Source organism: Martes martes (assembly GCF_963455335.1).
Source record: "Martes martes genome assembly, chromosome: 3".
Lineage (NCBI taxonomy): Eukaryota > Metazoa > Chordata > Mammalia > Carnivora > Mustelidae > Martes > Martes martes.
Genome location: NC_137890.1, coordinates 167,946,615 through 167,960,143, shown reverse-complemented (window position 1 = coordinate 167,960,143; position 13,529 = coordinate 167,946,615). Strand labels below are relative to the sequence as shown.

General features: G+C 53.0%; 2 protein-coding genes across 4 annotated transcripts; one reads left to right on the top strand and one right to left on the bottom strand.

Annotated features, from left to right (window-relative positions):
- The first annotated feature begins 2,269 nt into the window (after window positions 1-2,269).
- On the top strand, window positions 2,270-6,303 carry BCS1L (BCS1 homolog, ubiquinol-cytochrome c reductase complex chaperone). 2 transcript variants are annotated; one of them, XM_080798440.1, is made up of 8 exons: window positions 2,270-2,368; window positions 3,609-3,976; window positions 4,082-4,221; window positions 4,403-4,597; window positions 4,870-4,933; window positions 5,172-5,341; window positions 5,560-5,677; window positions 5,815-6,303. In XM_080798440.1, the coding sequence occupies exons 2-8, from the start codon at window positions 3,657-3,659 to the stop codon at window positions 6,065-6,067; spliced, it is 1,260 nt and encodes a 419-aa protein (XP_080654566.1). In that variant the 5' UTR covers window positions 2,270-2,368; window positions 3,609-3,656; the 3' UTR covers window positions 6,068-6,303. The 2 variants fall into 2 exon arrangements, with proteins under 2 accessions (XP_080654566.1, XP_080654567.1); XM_080798441.1 differs by lacking the exon at window positions 2,270-2,368 and having other exon boundaries at window positions 2,976-3,976.
- A 206-nt stretch (window positions 6,304-6,509) lies between these two features.
- On the bottom strand, window positions 6,510-12,877 carry RNF25 (ring finger protein 25). Of its 2 annotated transcripts, XM_080799003.1 has the most exons (10): window positions 12,796-12,877; window positions 10,378-10,452; window positions 10,034-10,136; window positions 9,877-9,944; window positions 9,714-9,783; window positions 8,499-8,570; window positions 8,258-8,401; window positions 7,810-7,902; window positions 7,385-7,519; window positions 6,510-7,180 (listed from the first exon to the last, which is right to left on the bottom strand). In XM_080799003.1, exons 1-10 carry the CDS (start codon window positions 12,834-12,836, stop codon window positions 6,602-6,604), a joined length of 1,380 nt encoding a protein of 459 aa, XP_080655129.1. In that variant the 5' UTR covers window positions 12,837-12,877; the 3' UTR covers window positions 6,510-6,601. The 2 variants fall into 2 exon arrangements, with proteins under 2 accessions (XP_080655129.1, XP_080655130.1); XM_080799004.1 differs by lacking the exon at window positions 8,499-8,570 and having other exon boundaries at window positions 6,534-7,180; window positions 12,796-12,846.
- Window positions 12,878-13,529: the final 652 nt, after the last annotated feature.

The following is a 13,529-nucleotide window of genomic DNA, read 5'->3' as shown; positions in this document are numbered from 1 at the left end:
CACCACTGACTGGTGTTCTGTGGTCTCCTTATGTGCTGATAAGCCTATGGAAGAGAATCCAAACAAATCAGTTAGAAATCTCACCTTCTTCCCCATTGGTGCCGAGGCATGGCCCAGTGTCTGCCCACTTAGGCATTTCCTTCCATGGTAACATGCCACACCTAGCTAACCTAGAAGTTTTCTTTTTACAACAATGTTCAGAACAAAAACTAGACAGATGCTAATAGGAATCAGCATTAGGAGAGAGCCAACAAGATTGGCCAATATATTAAAAACTGAAGGTTATGTCTCTTGGAACTAAGTGACCTTGGTGAAATCATTAAGCAATCTGGGCCTCAGTTTTCTTATCTGCAACAAAACTGGGGCCAAGGGATCTCAGAGGTCCCTTCCCCTCTTAACATACTATGATCTCACTATTCCTTACTATGGGTCTAAGGCCCTTCCTTCAGGATCTGGCCTGGCTGACCTCTCCAGACTCATCTTCCACCTGGCCCCTTAACAGACCTCTGACCCAGCCATATCAATGAGCTGCCACTCCCCAAGCTCACCACATCCTCATTTCTCACGTGCCTTTCCCTCTCCATGTGATGGGCCTTTTCCCTTTCTCCATCTCTCTCATCTGGCTAACCAATGCCTGTCTTCTAAGAATCTGCACAATGTCACTTTGGCTATGAAGGCTTCTTGACACCGTTCATAGAAGTTACTCTCTCTGGGGTCCCACTGGCACCTTGTACCTAGCTCTGTCGGAATCTGTCACACTGCAGCGTTGTGACCTATCAGTCTCCCTCCCTAGATTTGGAGCTTTCTGAGTACAATTGACTGACATTATCACTTCACTGAACACAAACCACAACAATCTATGCAAATCAGACAGATGAGATTCTAGTGAAGAACTGTAGACACGGAGATCCATCAAAGGAGAGTTAGATTTCTACAAGGATAACAAACCAGTGCCTCTTTAAGTATGATGGAACCCACCTGGAGAAATATCAAACTCATTAACTACGGCCTCCTACTGAAAACACTAGAACACAACCAAGAAATGAATGGCAACTAAACTGCATATCCAGTTATACAGGGCCCAAGTTACCTGAAGCTGAATAATTAATAATATATAAGAATGATAGTAATGTTTAAGAATAATTAGTAATGCATAAGAATGTATTAGTAACGTATACAGTAATGTATAAGAATGAAACTGAGTCATGCCCCTCGAGTGAGGGGTTAGGGCCAGGAAATCTGGTTGCTGGTGAAAATTCTGCAACTCAAAACCTCGGCTCAGGGAATTCAGAAGGTAGCTGGGAAGTGCACTTCCACGGTCAGAGGGTTCTCTGGAAACCACAGCTTCCACTTACTGGATAAGACACCACTCTGCGGGGAGCCAAGGAGGACTATCCTTCTAGATGGAGAACCTGAACCTTCAGCCGCTGGAAGGCGGGTAAGGTGGCAGACAGGTAGTCACAAGAGGCATTGAGGGCAGAGGCATTGAGGAAGAGAAAGGACAAATTAAGGTGGAGAGAGGGCCTGCGGAAAGAATGAGACCCGAGGCACCCGGGTTTCCACCTGCCTTTGGGCTCTGACTCACCGCGTGGCCTCAGACAGATACAGTCACCTCGCTTCCCAGGGCCTCAGCTTTCCTATCTGTAAAGTGGAGGTGATGACAGCGTCCACATCGTTGGGCGGGAGCGAGAATCACAAGAGCCAGCAAATGGCAAGGCCGTTTTGTAACCTGCAAAGCTTGGGATGGAGCATCGTCATGATTACTGTCCGGAGGCGAGGCAGCGGATAGTCGGGCGGGGTCCAGAGCAGTGACGCGGCTGGGGCACTGGGACTGCTGCTGTGATGCGCCGGGGCCCCGATCGTCGGCGTGCTCCGTTCAGCACCTCCTCCCGAGGGGTCCCGCCGCCCAGGCCCACCCTCATCCTGGGGCTCGAGAAACTTTTGCCTCCGGCCCGCTCCACACGTACCCCCTCCTACTTCCCGCCCGGCAGCCGCTCACTCACCTCCCGGCCCAGGGCGGGCGGGAGCCGCGTCTCTATGGTCCGCCAGCTGCTGGAGCGGCCTCCCGGGACTCCCTTTGTGCGACCGCCTCCGGCCCAGCCGCCTCTAGGTCTGATGGAGGCCGCTCTCTCTTCCCCTTGTCGGCTGGCGGGGGTACTCTATGGTTTTCTCTGGCGTCTCCCCTTACCCCTTCCTCCAACAGAGAAGCCCAAGGAGTACCATCGAGAGTTGTGGGGCAGAGTGGCACGGTCCGCTGGGTGGGTGTGGCGGGAAGTAGGTGAAGGTACGCGGGGGCGGGGCCGAGCGGCGTTTCTCTCAAGTGCGCGGGGCTGAAACCATCGAGAGGGAGGGCCAGAGAGTCATGGCGGTAAGGGGGCGGAGTGACGGGTTACTCTAAACCACGCCGCCGGAGGCGCGAGCTGGGGTGTTGAGGGGGTTCGGGAGGGGGCTTCTGGGCGTCCGACAAGGGCCGGGAGGGGGAGGGGCTCTGTCTGAGGCCTTCCATGCATAGATATTTTGGCATTCTGGGTTCTACTCTGAGCCTCGGCGGTGGTCTCAGCTGTCAGTTCACCGCCACGCGTGCCCCCTGCGCCCCACGCAAAGTGGCAGAGGCCAGGAAGGTGTAGAAACGACGTAGCCTCCTGTCCCTCGGGATCTCTAGAATTAGACTCGGTCACGTTTTATTGGGGGGAATTCGGGGAAAGGCTTCATGGAGGAAGCAGCAGATGGACAGGTCTTCTATTGGAGAGAGGAAAGGAATCAATTAGAATGGGCGTTCCGAGTAAAGACACCTGCTTGAGCAAGAACAAACTGGTTTGCATATTTGTACAACAGGGAGTTTTAGGCGCTAAGCCAAGAAAGATAAGTGGGCTCCGTGTTGTGGAGGGTGTTGAGTACCGGGCAGAGGAATTTTTACCTAATTCAGGGATATGTTGAGAGCCAGCCATGGGAGGTGTCGCAGTAGGGAGAGTAATATGATTGAAGCAGATTTAGGAAGAAAGTTCTGGGTCCTTGCCTAGCAATTTGGTGAAGCATTAAGATGACATTTCAAGAACGAAAATTAATTTTAAGGAGGCAGTTTAGTTGGGAGGTAATAAAGGGCTAAACAGGACATTAACAATTGAACATGTAAAGGACAGGGTATTTCAAGGTCATTAATCATGGTGATAAGGCATGAGATTACTGACAGGTCAGTGGAAGAAAATAGCTTCTTCATTCCCTGTTAATTCTGGCCAGTGGGCTCCTTTCTATCTCAGCTAGTCCCAGGGACCACAAAAATTATTTCCATCATCCTGATAAGACACTGGCTACATTGCTCTCTCATGTTTAAACAATCTTCAGACGTAGTCCTCTGGCAGAAAATGAGATACGAACAGGATAATGAAGGGCAAAATGGAAAGAGGGGTCTGAAGTGTCGGCTCTTGCCTTCTAGCCCCTCCCTCCACCCCACAGAGAATATTGAAACACACAGCACTGACCTATCCTTCCTGCACCCTGCTTCTGCAGTGGTTTTGGGGGAGGGGGGGACAAGGGTGAGGATGGATTGTGGAGTCTGGTTTCTAAACTAATCTTGTGTTTTGTCTCATTTCCACTACCACCACCCCCAGGTTTTGAAAATGCCTCAGAGCCTGTAAGTTCAGTGTTTCCCTCTTAAGATGCCCCTCTCAGACTTTATTCTCGCCCTGAAGGACAATCCCTACTTTGGGGCTGGCTTTGGGCTTGTGGGTGTGGGCACAGCCCTGGCCCTGGCCCGGAAGGGCGCTCAGCTGGGCCTGGTGGCATTCCGGCGTCATTACATGATCACGCTGGAAGTCCCTGCTCGAGACCGAAGCTACGCCTGGTTGCTTAGCTGGCTCACCCAGCATAGTACCCGTACTCAGCACCTCAGTGTTGAGACTTCATACCTTCAGCATGAGAGTGGGCGCATCTCCACCAAGTTTGAATTTGTCCCCAGCCCTGGAAACCACTTTATCTGGTAAGTTTGGGAACCAGGGAGGGCTCCAAGAGTAGAGGAGGAGAATGAGGGGAGCTGGATTTGACCCATTCATTCATTGACCCCGCCTGGACCACTTTTATGCAGGTATCAGGGGAAATGGATCCGAGTGGAACGAAGCCGAGAGATGCAGATGATAGACCTGCAGACAGGGACCCCTTGGGAATCCGTCACCTTCACAGCTCTGGGCACTGACCGAAAGGTCTTCTTCAACATCCTGGAGGAAGGTGTGTGATGGCACAGGCTGGCTTTGTTGTGGGGGTTGCAGGGATGGGGGCATTTGACATTGGAGCAAGGGAAGCTTGGATCTGAGCCCAGGGGACCAAGAGGGAAGCTCTTTTGGTACAGCTTGGTCTAATTGCATGGCAAAGAGGAATTACTGGCTTCGTCTCATCTTCTCCCTCCCAGCTCGAGAGCTGGCCTTGCAGCAGGAGGAAGGGAAGACGGTGATGTACACAGCCATGGGCTCCGAGTGGCGTCCTTTTGGTTATCCACGCCGGCGGCGGCCACTGAATTCTGTGGTTCTAGAACAGGGTCTGGCCAACCGAATTGTCAGAGATGTCCGGGAATTCATTGATAATCCCAAGTGGTACACTGACAGAGGTGAGCAGCAGCTGGGGTCTTGGCTGGGGTGTTTTTGATGCGATGTCAGAGCTGGGGAAACAGGCTGGTCTCTGTGACCAGACAGGGCGAGTATAAAGCTCTAGTCTACTTCTCAGAGATCAAGAGTAAAGAACAGTTGTCATGGGGGTGATTTCTTCTCACACCAAGGTCATCAGGCCACCAGGGGGCAGGGTTGGGAATGAATGTGGACATCTGGGGTAGAGTACAGGAATTCATCTTAGGTCTTGATGATCCTCTTGGCTGTTTCCTAGGCATTCCCTACAGACGTGGCTACCTGCTTTATGGGCCCCCTGGTTGTGGAAAAAGCAGTTTTATGTGAGTATGGTCACATTTCCTTGTAATCCGTAAACTGGAAAAAAAAAAAAAATGGGCTGTGGGTTGGAAAGGGACTTGAACGTGGGGACTGGGGACCAGGATAAATGTGGGATATGAGAAGAGTTCGGGTGATAGAAGGGTTAGGTCTCTGAGACCCACCCAGGACATCGAGGACAAGCATTTGGGCCTGAGAACAGATCCCCAGGTTGCCCACCTCCTGTCCTCCCATCCCCCACAGCACAGCCCTGGCGGGGGAACTGGAGCACAGCATCTGCCTGCTGAGCCTCACGGACTCCAGCCTCTCCGATGACCGGCTCAACCACCTGCTGAGTGTGGCCCCGCAGCAGAGCCTGGTGCTCCTGGAGGACGTGGACGCAGCCTTTCTTAGCCGAGACCTAGCTGCAGAGAGTGAGTGAGGGGAGTTTTGAGGGAAGGGGAAGGTTAAGCATATAGGAGTAAGTGAGGAGCAGTGGAAGAAAATGGAAATCCAGAGGGCTGACCGAGGATACCTGGGGTTGGCAGCAGGAGTCCACGAGAGGCACTGATACGTCAGGGAATGTGGTGGGAGTAGAGGGTTTAAGCAAAGTCATGACCAGCCACGCTGCTTTATCTCTGCCTTTTTCTAGACCCAGTCAAGTACCAAGGTCTAGGTCGCCTCACCTTCAGTGGACTGCTCAATGCCTTGGATGGCGTGGCGTCCACAGAGGCCCGCATCGTGTTCATGACCACCAACCATGTTGACAGGTAAGAAGGGGTGAGGCCCCCTGAGGCTGTGAGGCAAGACTGCACCCTCTCAGCACCTGAACCGTCAGTTCTGGGGGAAGGGGGGTCCCAGTGGTAGTTGTGTATACGACTCTGCCTTTGCTGCCTTGTCCTCTTAGGCTGGACCCTGCCCTGATACGCCCCGGACGAGTAGACATGAAGGAGTATGTGGGCTACTGCTCACACTGGCAGCTGACCCAGATGTTCCAGAGGTTCTATCCAGGGCAAGCACCTTCCTTGGCTGAGGCCTTTGCAGGACGTGTCCTTCAGGTTACGACTCACATCAGTCCAGCCCAGGTACAGGGCTACTTCATGCTGTATAAGAATGACCCTGCAGGGGCGATTCACAATGCTGAGTCTCTGAGGACATGACGCGCAGGCTGCGCTCAGTTCTCCCCCTCGGGAGCAATAAACACCTGCCACAGCACTCTGGTCTCTGACCTCCCTGGATGGGTACTTAAGTAAAAAGCAGGGGCCCTTAGGCATCCACAGAGGCAAGTGCTGGGGACAGAAGCTAAGGCCAAGTTGGAAGAGACACTACGGTAATCAGGGAAGTGTAATCTTCCATCTAGACGCATTCAATTTTTTAAAAAATGTGGATATATACAAAGAGGGTGTGTGCATGTTATGTTCCCACATATTTTGCTTAAATGCGGCCTCTACCAGTTTTCCTGAACCCTACCACACTCGCTGAGATGTCAGAGCCATTCTTATTCAGGCCCTGAGCTCTTGGGAAAAATGGGACTTCAGAGCAAAGCCGGGGCTATCCTGCCACACTCCAGTCTTGCTAGAAATTCAGGAAGAGCCATGCTGTACGGGCTAGGCACTACTAAGCAAAGAGAGCCAAACAAGGCCAAGTCTCTTTATTGTCCCCCTGCCCCCCCATCCCTGCCCCCCACAGTACTGCTAGGAACCATCCTCAGATTCCAGGCTCAGGGGCTCCCTTCGAGTGCCAGGACGATAGGCTCCCCGACCCCGAGGCAGGCGGGGGTAGGAAGAACCCGGCGTCCGACCCTTGGAACGCTCCCAGCGAGCACAGTCCCGAGTCCTGCGGGGTGGGGGACCCTGCCAGTTGCCAGGGCCCTTCTCTTGGGGAGGACCTTCAAGACCTTGGCTACAGGGTTCTAGCTTTAGGTCCATGGGCTCCTTGAGGGGCCCCTCGGGAGGTGGCAGTTCCTGGGTGTCACTGGCACCTTTGTGGGCATGGCACTCCCCTCCCTTTAGGTGCCTCCGTTCGGGCTGTTTCCAGGGGCCTCGACTGGCCCGGGGGGGATCTAGCATAGCTTTCTGGGTTTCACCCAACCTTTGCTGATTTGGCCCAGCCCCTGGAATCTTCTCACACGTGTACTGGGAGGCCACAGGCAGAGGGGCTGCCGGGTTGGGTTGGGCAGTTGCTGAGGTGGACAGTTCTGTGGCAAGGGTGCTGGGTGGATGGGATCCTCTGGAGGCCTCTACCGCTGACTCGGGCTCCACAGGGGTGGGAGGCTAGAAAGAAGCGAGCATACATGGTGAGGGAGATGCAGTTCCCCAAAGCAGGGAACCACAGGCCCCTCGCTCACTACCGGGGCTTTCCCCACCAGCCTATAACCTCAAGGGCAGAACAAAGCTCACCCTGGGACCAGCAGGGCAGAGGGGCCCTGGTGGGAAGGTAGGCGGCAGTTAGGGAGGAGTGAGAAAGCCTGCCCTCACCTGCTGGAGGCTGATGAAGTACCGGTTCCGCTCAGCCTCAAGGTCAATGATGCCCCCCCGCTCTTGCTGCCTCTGGTAGAGCCGCTTGCGCTCTTCTTGTTGGCGCAAGCTCTCTGCGCTGGGCTGGTACAGCTCCTGCAGGGAAGGGAGTAGGACGACAGGGGGAAAAGTAAGCAGTGGAAGGCAGACTCGAACCCTGCTCTTTCAGGACCACCTCAGGAGATCTGCACGAGGTTCCTGGGTTTGTCCCTCATATCTGGGCTCCCAGATCCTTAGCCTGGGGCAGGGGGCTGCAGCTCTGCAGAAAGGTCCCATGCAGGAGCAGCCCAGTTCCAGAGATCCCATTCAAGGCCGACAAGATACCATCCCTCCCTCCTTGGAGAATGCCACTATTCCTGGCTCAGATGAGAAGGGAGTCCCCTTACCATGGGCTGTTGGGGCTCAGGGGCTGCTTTCAATGAAGCAAGATCATACACGAGGGGCTCCCTGCACACCGGACACTGCACACCGACTGCCTTCTAAAAATAGAGGAGAAATCACAGCCCTGCTTTGAAGCGCACAGTGCTTGCCAGCTGCCCAACCCATCAACCAGCCTAACCCACAAGAGGCAAGCACGAAGGGCACTGGCATTCTGTTCAGCAGTGAAGCAGGACAGGGTGGGGGCTATCTCCCTAGGCAGAGCTCTGGGAACTCTGAAACTGCATGCAGTGGGTACATGTGGATATCTGAATGCCCTTTTCCTCTAGACAGAGGTGAGCTTTCGCTAACCTCAGACATCCATGATCCCTAAAAGGTGATGAGGCACTGGAACAGAGCGATAGGAAAGGGTGTGATTTTGGGGGGTCGGGTGAGCGCAAGGGCTGGTGCGCTGACCTGCTTGGCCTCAGCATGCTGCCGCTCGTGCTCCTGCTCCTGGCCTTGAACCTGTAGCTCACGCTCCATGTGCTGGATGTACCGGGCGAGGCAGTGGCAGTGGAAATAGTGGTAACATGGTGTTTTGGTAAAGGCCTCCTTCTCCTGAAGGGAGAACAGGCATAGGGCAGGGCCTCAGAGCTCTCACGAACCCTCCCTTGCCCGTCCTGAGCTGACCCCAGGTCCTGAGAGTGAGCCCCACCTGGAAACCATAGAGGCAGATGACGCACTGGCCATGAGGGATGTTGTTGTCTGTGAGGATTTCCTTCCCCTTCTGGGAGGAGAGAAGACACTGTTCAGACAGGGAGGCAGGGGCAAGAACTGTGTGCACAAAGCTTGTCACTTATTCCCAGGACGGACTGCGGGACCGTCTCCCACCAAGTTAGTGTGGTAGTGTTCACGCCTTCCCATCTGGTCGAGGCTCGGTGGGCCTGGAATCAATCCCCCACGGCCCTGCCCTATGGCCCTGCCCCTCCTTCCCTATCTACCCAGCTGCAAAATTCACCTCCACTGATCTCCCAATTCATTCGATAACCTTTAATACATCTCAGGAATGAAAATAACAGACCTGGACAGAATAGGATGTTCTGGTGACACTCCTATCTTCTGGGATGCCTTCTATGGTTCACCCCCTCTGATGATCACTTCCCCCCAAAAAACTTCTTAGAGCCAGCTTTCAGAAAAAGCCAAGGCATGGACAGCTCCAACAGACAGAGAATTCAAAGGCGTCCCATTGGGCTATGAACTCCTGGGCGTGGCTGTCTAAATAGCTCATACTCTGGAATTCCACAGAGTTCCACGCTGCATTGTGGAGGCCGGCCTCAGGAGCACTGCAGTGGTCTAAGCCCACTCTGACTCCAGACCGCCCACCTTCATTCTTTTCTGAACATTCTTCTTCAAAACTTAAAGCTGAGGAAAACAAGACTGTACTAAATTGTGCGCTTTTAATCCCAAGCAACCGAAGTTATCTGTGTATGTGAACTTGTAGCTCGGGGCGGTCCCTGTGGGTTGTTAACTTCCTTAGGGTAGAAACTCTTGAGTAGAAGAACCAGGACTTTTTAGTCCACTCCAAAGGCAGGCTAGCCTTCAAATGTTCATTCCTGGTGAAACCCTCTAAGCAAGGTCCCTATCTCTGGCTACTTTCAGATGCCAGTGCCAAGAGAATGCACTGAAATGGAATCAAGAAAAATCCAAGTAAAAGAGGCAAAATCATAGGCATAGGCCACTTGGGGAAGCTACAGAACTGTCTTTTGGGGGGAATTCTTAGAAACAGAAGAAATTCTTCTCTTTCTGACTTTAGGCCTCACCTCAACAAGGACTAACAATGAATGACCCCATATGTACGTAAGATTCTGGGCCCACTACCTCCCTTGAGAGAAACAGCTCTCGCAGCTTCCTGGGCTAGCACACCTCTTACCTCGATGAGTTCATAGAGCATGGCAGTACCCAGCCCAGCGTTGGCCACCTGGCTCAGTGCCTGTGAAATCCTGGAAAAGGGCAAAGCACGCATTAGGCCTGCACCCTCCCCTCACCAGACTGAGCTGTATCCCATTTTCCCTGCTCTGTCCAGCCCAACTTACTTTTGGATCTGTTCATCTGAGAGTCCTCGGGGGTTACGGATAGAGATCTGTGGCACCTCATTGGGGTACTAGTGGGAGGAGATAAGGTTACTGCTAAAGCACCCACCCCAGGGCTTCTCCCCTTCCTCGCTTTGCTGCCGTAAAGCCGGGGCCTCACCTGTGCCGGGACCCGAAGCACCAGAGTGAAGCACACATACTGTGAATCCTGGTCTTCCGCGGTGGCAGGGTGCAAGGTGATGTAGATCTCCCACGGTGAGGATCTGCAGGTAGAAGTTGGGGGTGGGGAAGTGACTGGGCAGGAGTTTGAGGACTGGGGAAGATGGGAGTGAGACAGTAAAGCAGGTGCAGGAAGTGAGCACTGGACGCTTTCTTTTGGGGGCGATTAAACGAGTTGTCTCGGTCTCCATGAGAACATTTTCTCTGAATCAAAGCTCAGAGGATTCTGCATGGAATCCTCTCATCACTAAGAGGACTCCTGCCCACGTCTAGTCGAATACGTACCTGCCGTTTCCTTTAACCACCTGTAGTTCATCCAGATAGATAGACTCTAACACCTCGACTTCAGAAGGCAGTACCCTAGAGAGACAGGGGGGAGATTGACTCACCATTACAGCTCTCCCTGTTAAAGCCTGCTAGAGCTCATGAAGGCTGGCTTTATAGGAAACTGGCAATCGGCCTGAGTGCGTGCTCTTGCTAACCCCCATAAAAATGGAGGAAATAGGTTTTCTGAAGTTGTCAAGTGGCCAGGTGGGAAGCATGGGAATCAGAGTTTAAGGGACCATTTCTGTCTACGGTTGAGGAAATGGATTCCTGGGAAGGAGAAAAGACTAGCTCAAATATCAAAGTTTAACAGAGGCAGAACTAGAACCGGAGCCAGGTTTCCGGACTCCCTGTTTAAGTTCCATCGTGCTGCTCGTGGGCCAGCTCTATGAACGAGAAATAAGATGTCCACTGATTCACATCTAGGTTACCAATACTACTCCTGGCTTTCCCTCCACCACTGTTCACGCGGATGCCAGTGTCTACACATACTGCCAATATCACTTGCCCTAAGCCTACTCAAAGGAGATACCAACGAGAACAGAAAAAGAGATCTAGGTGGTATAAAGGCCATGATGTAATAGAAGAGCCATCAGCTTTGGAGTAATAGGCAGCAATCAGCAGCTACATGATCTGAGTAAGTATCTCTGTTAAGTTTGAGTCACACTGTCTACCATATATAGATAATACCACCTACTCTCCAGGATTATTGTGAGGATAAAGGGTTGTTTATGTAAAGTACCTAATAATATCTTGGCCATGGTAGCTAGTCTATGTTCTCTTTTCTCCTATTTGTATATAATCTTCTCCCTTAAAAGGAAAGAAGAAAGGATATAGTAGCATTCAGCGTATTTATGAGCCTTGCTATCTGGCAGATCTCGATCAACTTGGTTAGGTCAGGATCTGGTGGTCCTGATGCAAATGAGAGGACATACATGTTTAATTATAGAAACAGCTGCTGTAATGACATTGAAGATTAGTGATAAGCTTGAGTCCATAGCTCTCCCAAGGTAATGCATGTAAAGACGCATGTTCGGTCTCCTTTCTTAATAGGTATTGTTCCCTCTTCATCAAGAACAGCGCTGCTCTAGCATGACTCATATATTACTGGTTCTCAAATTTTCTTTTTAAGTCTTAGACACCTCCAAATATAAAATAGGTAACTGTGGAGTAGTTTTGGTTGACGTAAGTGTGGGAATCTCAGAGCACCACAAGCCAGCTGTGCAATCACTACTGCCCCCTCCATGGCTCGAAATGTCTCCTCAGAATCTTAAAAGTTCCGCCCAAACAAGGTGAAAACCATGAGCCTAGAGGATCTCAAAAAGGAAGACACTGGCTGGGTTCCCTGAACCAATAAAATACTAAGGTGTAACGTCCATTAAGAGGCCCTTCCATACTTTACCCACCCTACTTGTGACTTGGGCCTGGATGTTAGGTATGGAATGGGATGATGGTAAAGTGGTGACAAAAAAAAAAGGGGGGGGGATTTCAGGGGATTGTATAATGTCCTAGTACTAAAAACGGTGAGATTCTTCAGAGTCAGATAACCTGGATTCCTAGTCAAAACTACGTACCTTTATAGCAAATTGATTTACGTCTTCAGGCGTCATCTAGTCCCCTCACCGACCCACATCTTAGTTACAAAAAGGAAGCTTTTATGTTACAAATCTACCATGATCCTCTCAACTATTCTGAGGTAGATGCCACACCCACTTTTTTTTTAACCTCGGAGGACACTGACTCACAGAACCGTGAGGTGGCCTGGTTAGCATCACACGCTAATAAAATGTGGAGTGAACCCACATTTATCCTATTTGCAATCCCAGAGTCCTTCCCGGTTTTGGTCTCTTGTTGAGAATGCTTCAGAGAAGAACTAGGAGAGCTTTTTGTGAGGTGTAAAGTTTATTTAGACAATGGTCCTCAGTGCGGTCGGGGAGGGGTACGGCTGAGAAAAGCCTCGGCGGAAATAGGCTGATCCAAGGGGAAAGGGGGTCGGGGGCTGGAGGACATCGGTTCCGGGAGGTAAAAAAGGAGGTGGCGGGAGCTGATAAGCAGACATCCTCCGGGACCCTGAGCAAATCCACTTCAGGACAATGGGCGGAGTGAGGCCGGAGAAGAAGGGATCGAGTCAGATAAGGCGCAGCCCGAGCTGGGCTGACCGGCGCAGATCCGGCCTTCTCTCCCATCAGATCAGTGCCCCTCCACCCTCCTGTTCTGTTCCCCAGTACAGAAGCTCTCTTAGGAAGACATGTCAGCGTCTCTGTCGTCCCTTTTCCCTCGCTCCGCCCCACAAGCCCGCCGTGCGGATCGTGCGCGGCCACTACGAGTCCCCCGGACCGGATCCAGGCGGCCAGCCAAAGCCCATGCCCCCAAAGTTACCAGTCCTCCTCCCCTGCAGCCGCCGACGCAGACGCCGCCATATCTTCTCCGGCCCACAGCCGGAACCGGAAATACTCTCGGGGAAGTCAGGGGCGGCAAGTTAGAGCAGGGAGGGAGGCAGGTAGGCTGGCGGCCGTTTCTAGGCAACCGTAGACTCCAGGTCCTTCGTGGGTCCTGATGCCCGAGAGACGGTTCGGAAGTGCCCTAGGAAGTGCCTGTGGGCGGTCCTCCGTCTCTCCCAACACCTCTGAACGCCTTCGTCCTGTAAACCTCCCTGACCAGTTCCAGCGAGTACAGCTCGTAGCAGTGGGAGTCTAAAGAGACCGGGAGTGGGGGTGGAGAAGAGGTATAAGTCAGGCAAAGTCTGCAGGCAGCCGGAATGGGCGGGGCTGAAGGCCAGGGTCGACGTCCCTCGGCCTGAGGAGCTTGAAGCTCCTAGGCTGGGGGTGAGAGAGGGGCTCCGGTCTGCGAAGTGCGCGGACAGGGGGCGTGGGAGGGGGTGCTTAGGAGGCTGGAGGTGTCAGGAGCTTGGGAGAGGCTGGTAGAAGCGGGTCCGTAGGTGAGACTGGATGGAGGGGGCGGGGTCGGGTGGGCGAGGCTGGGGAGGGGGGCGGGGTCGGGTGGGCGAGGCTGGGCGGAGGGGCGGGGCCTAAGGGGCGAGGCAGGGTAAGAGAGGGAGAGGGAGAAGGAGAGGAAGAGGGACAGGGACAGGGGGAGGGGGAGGGTGGGCGGGG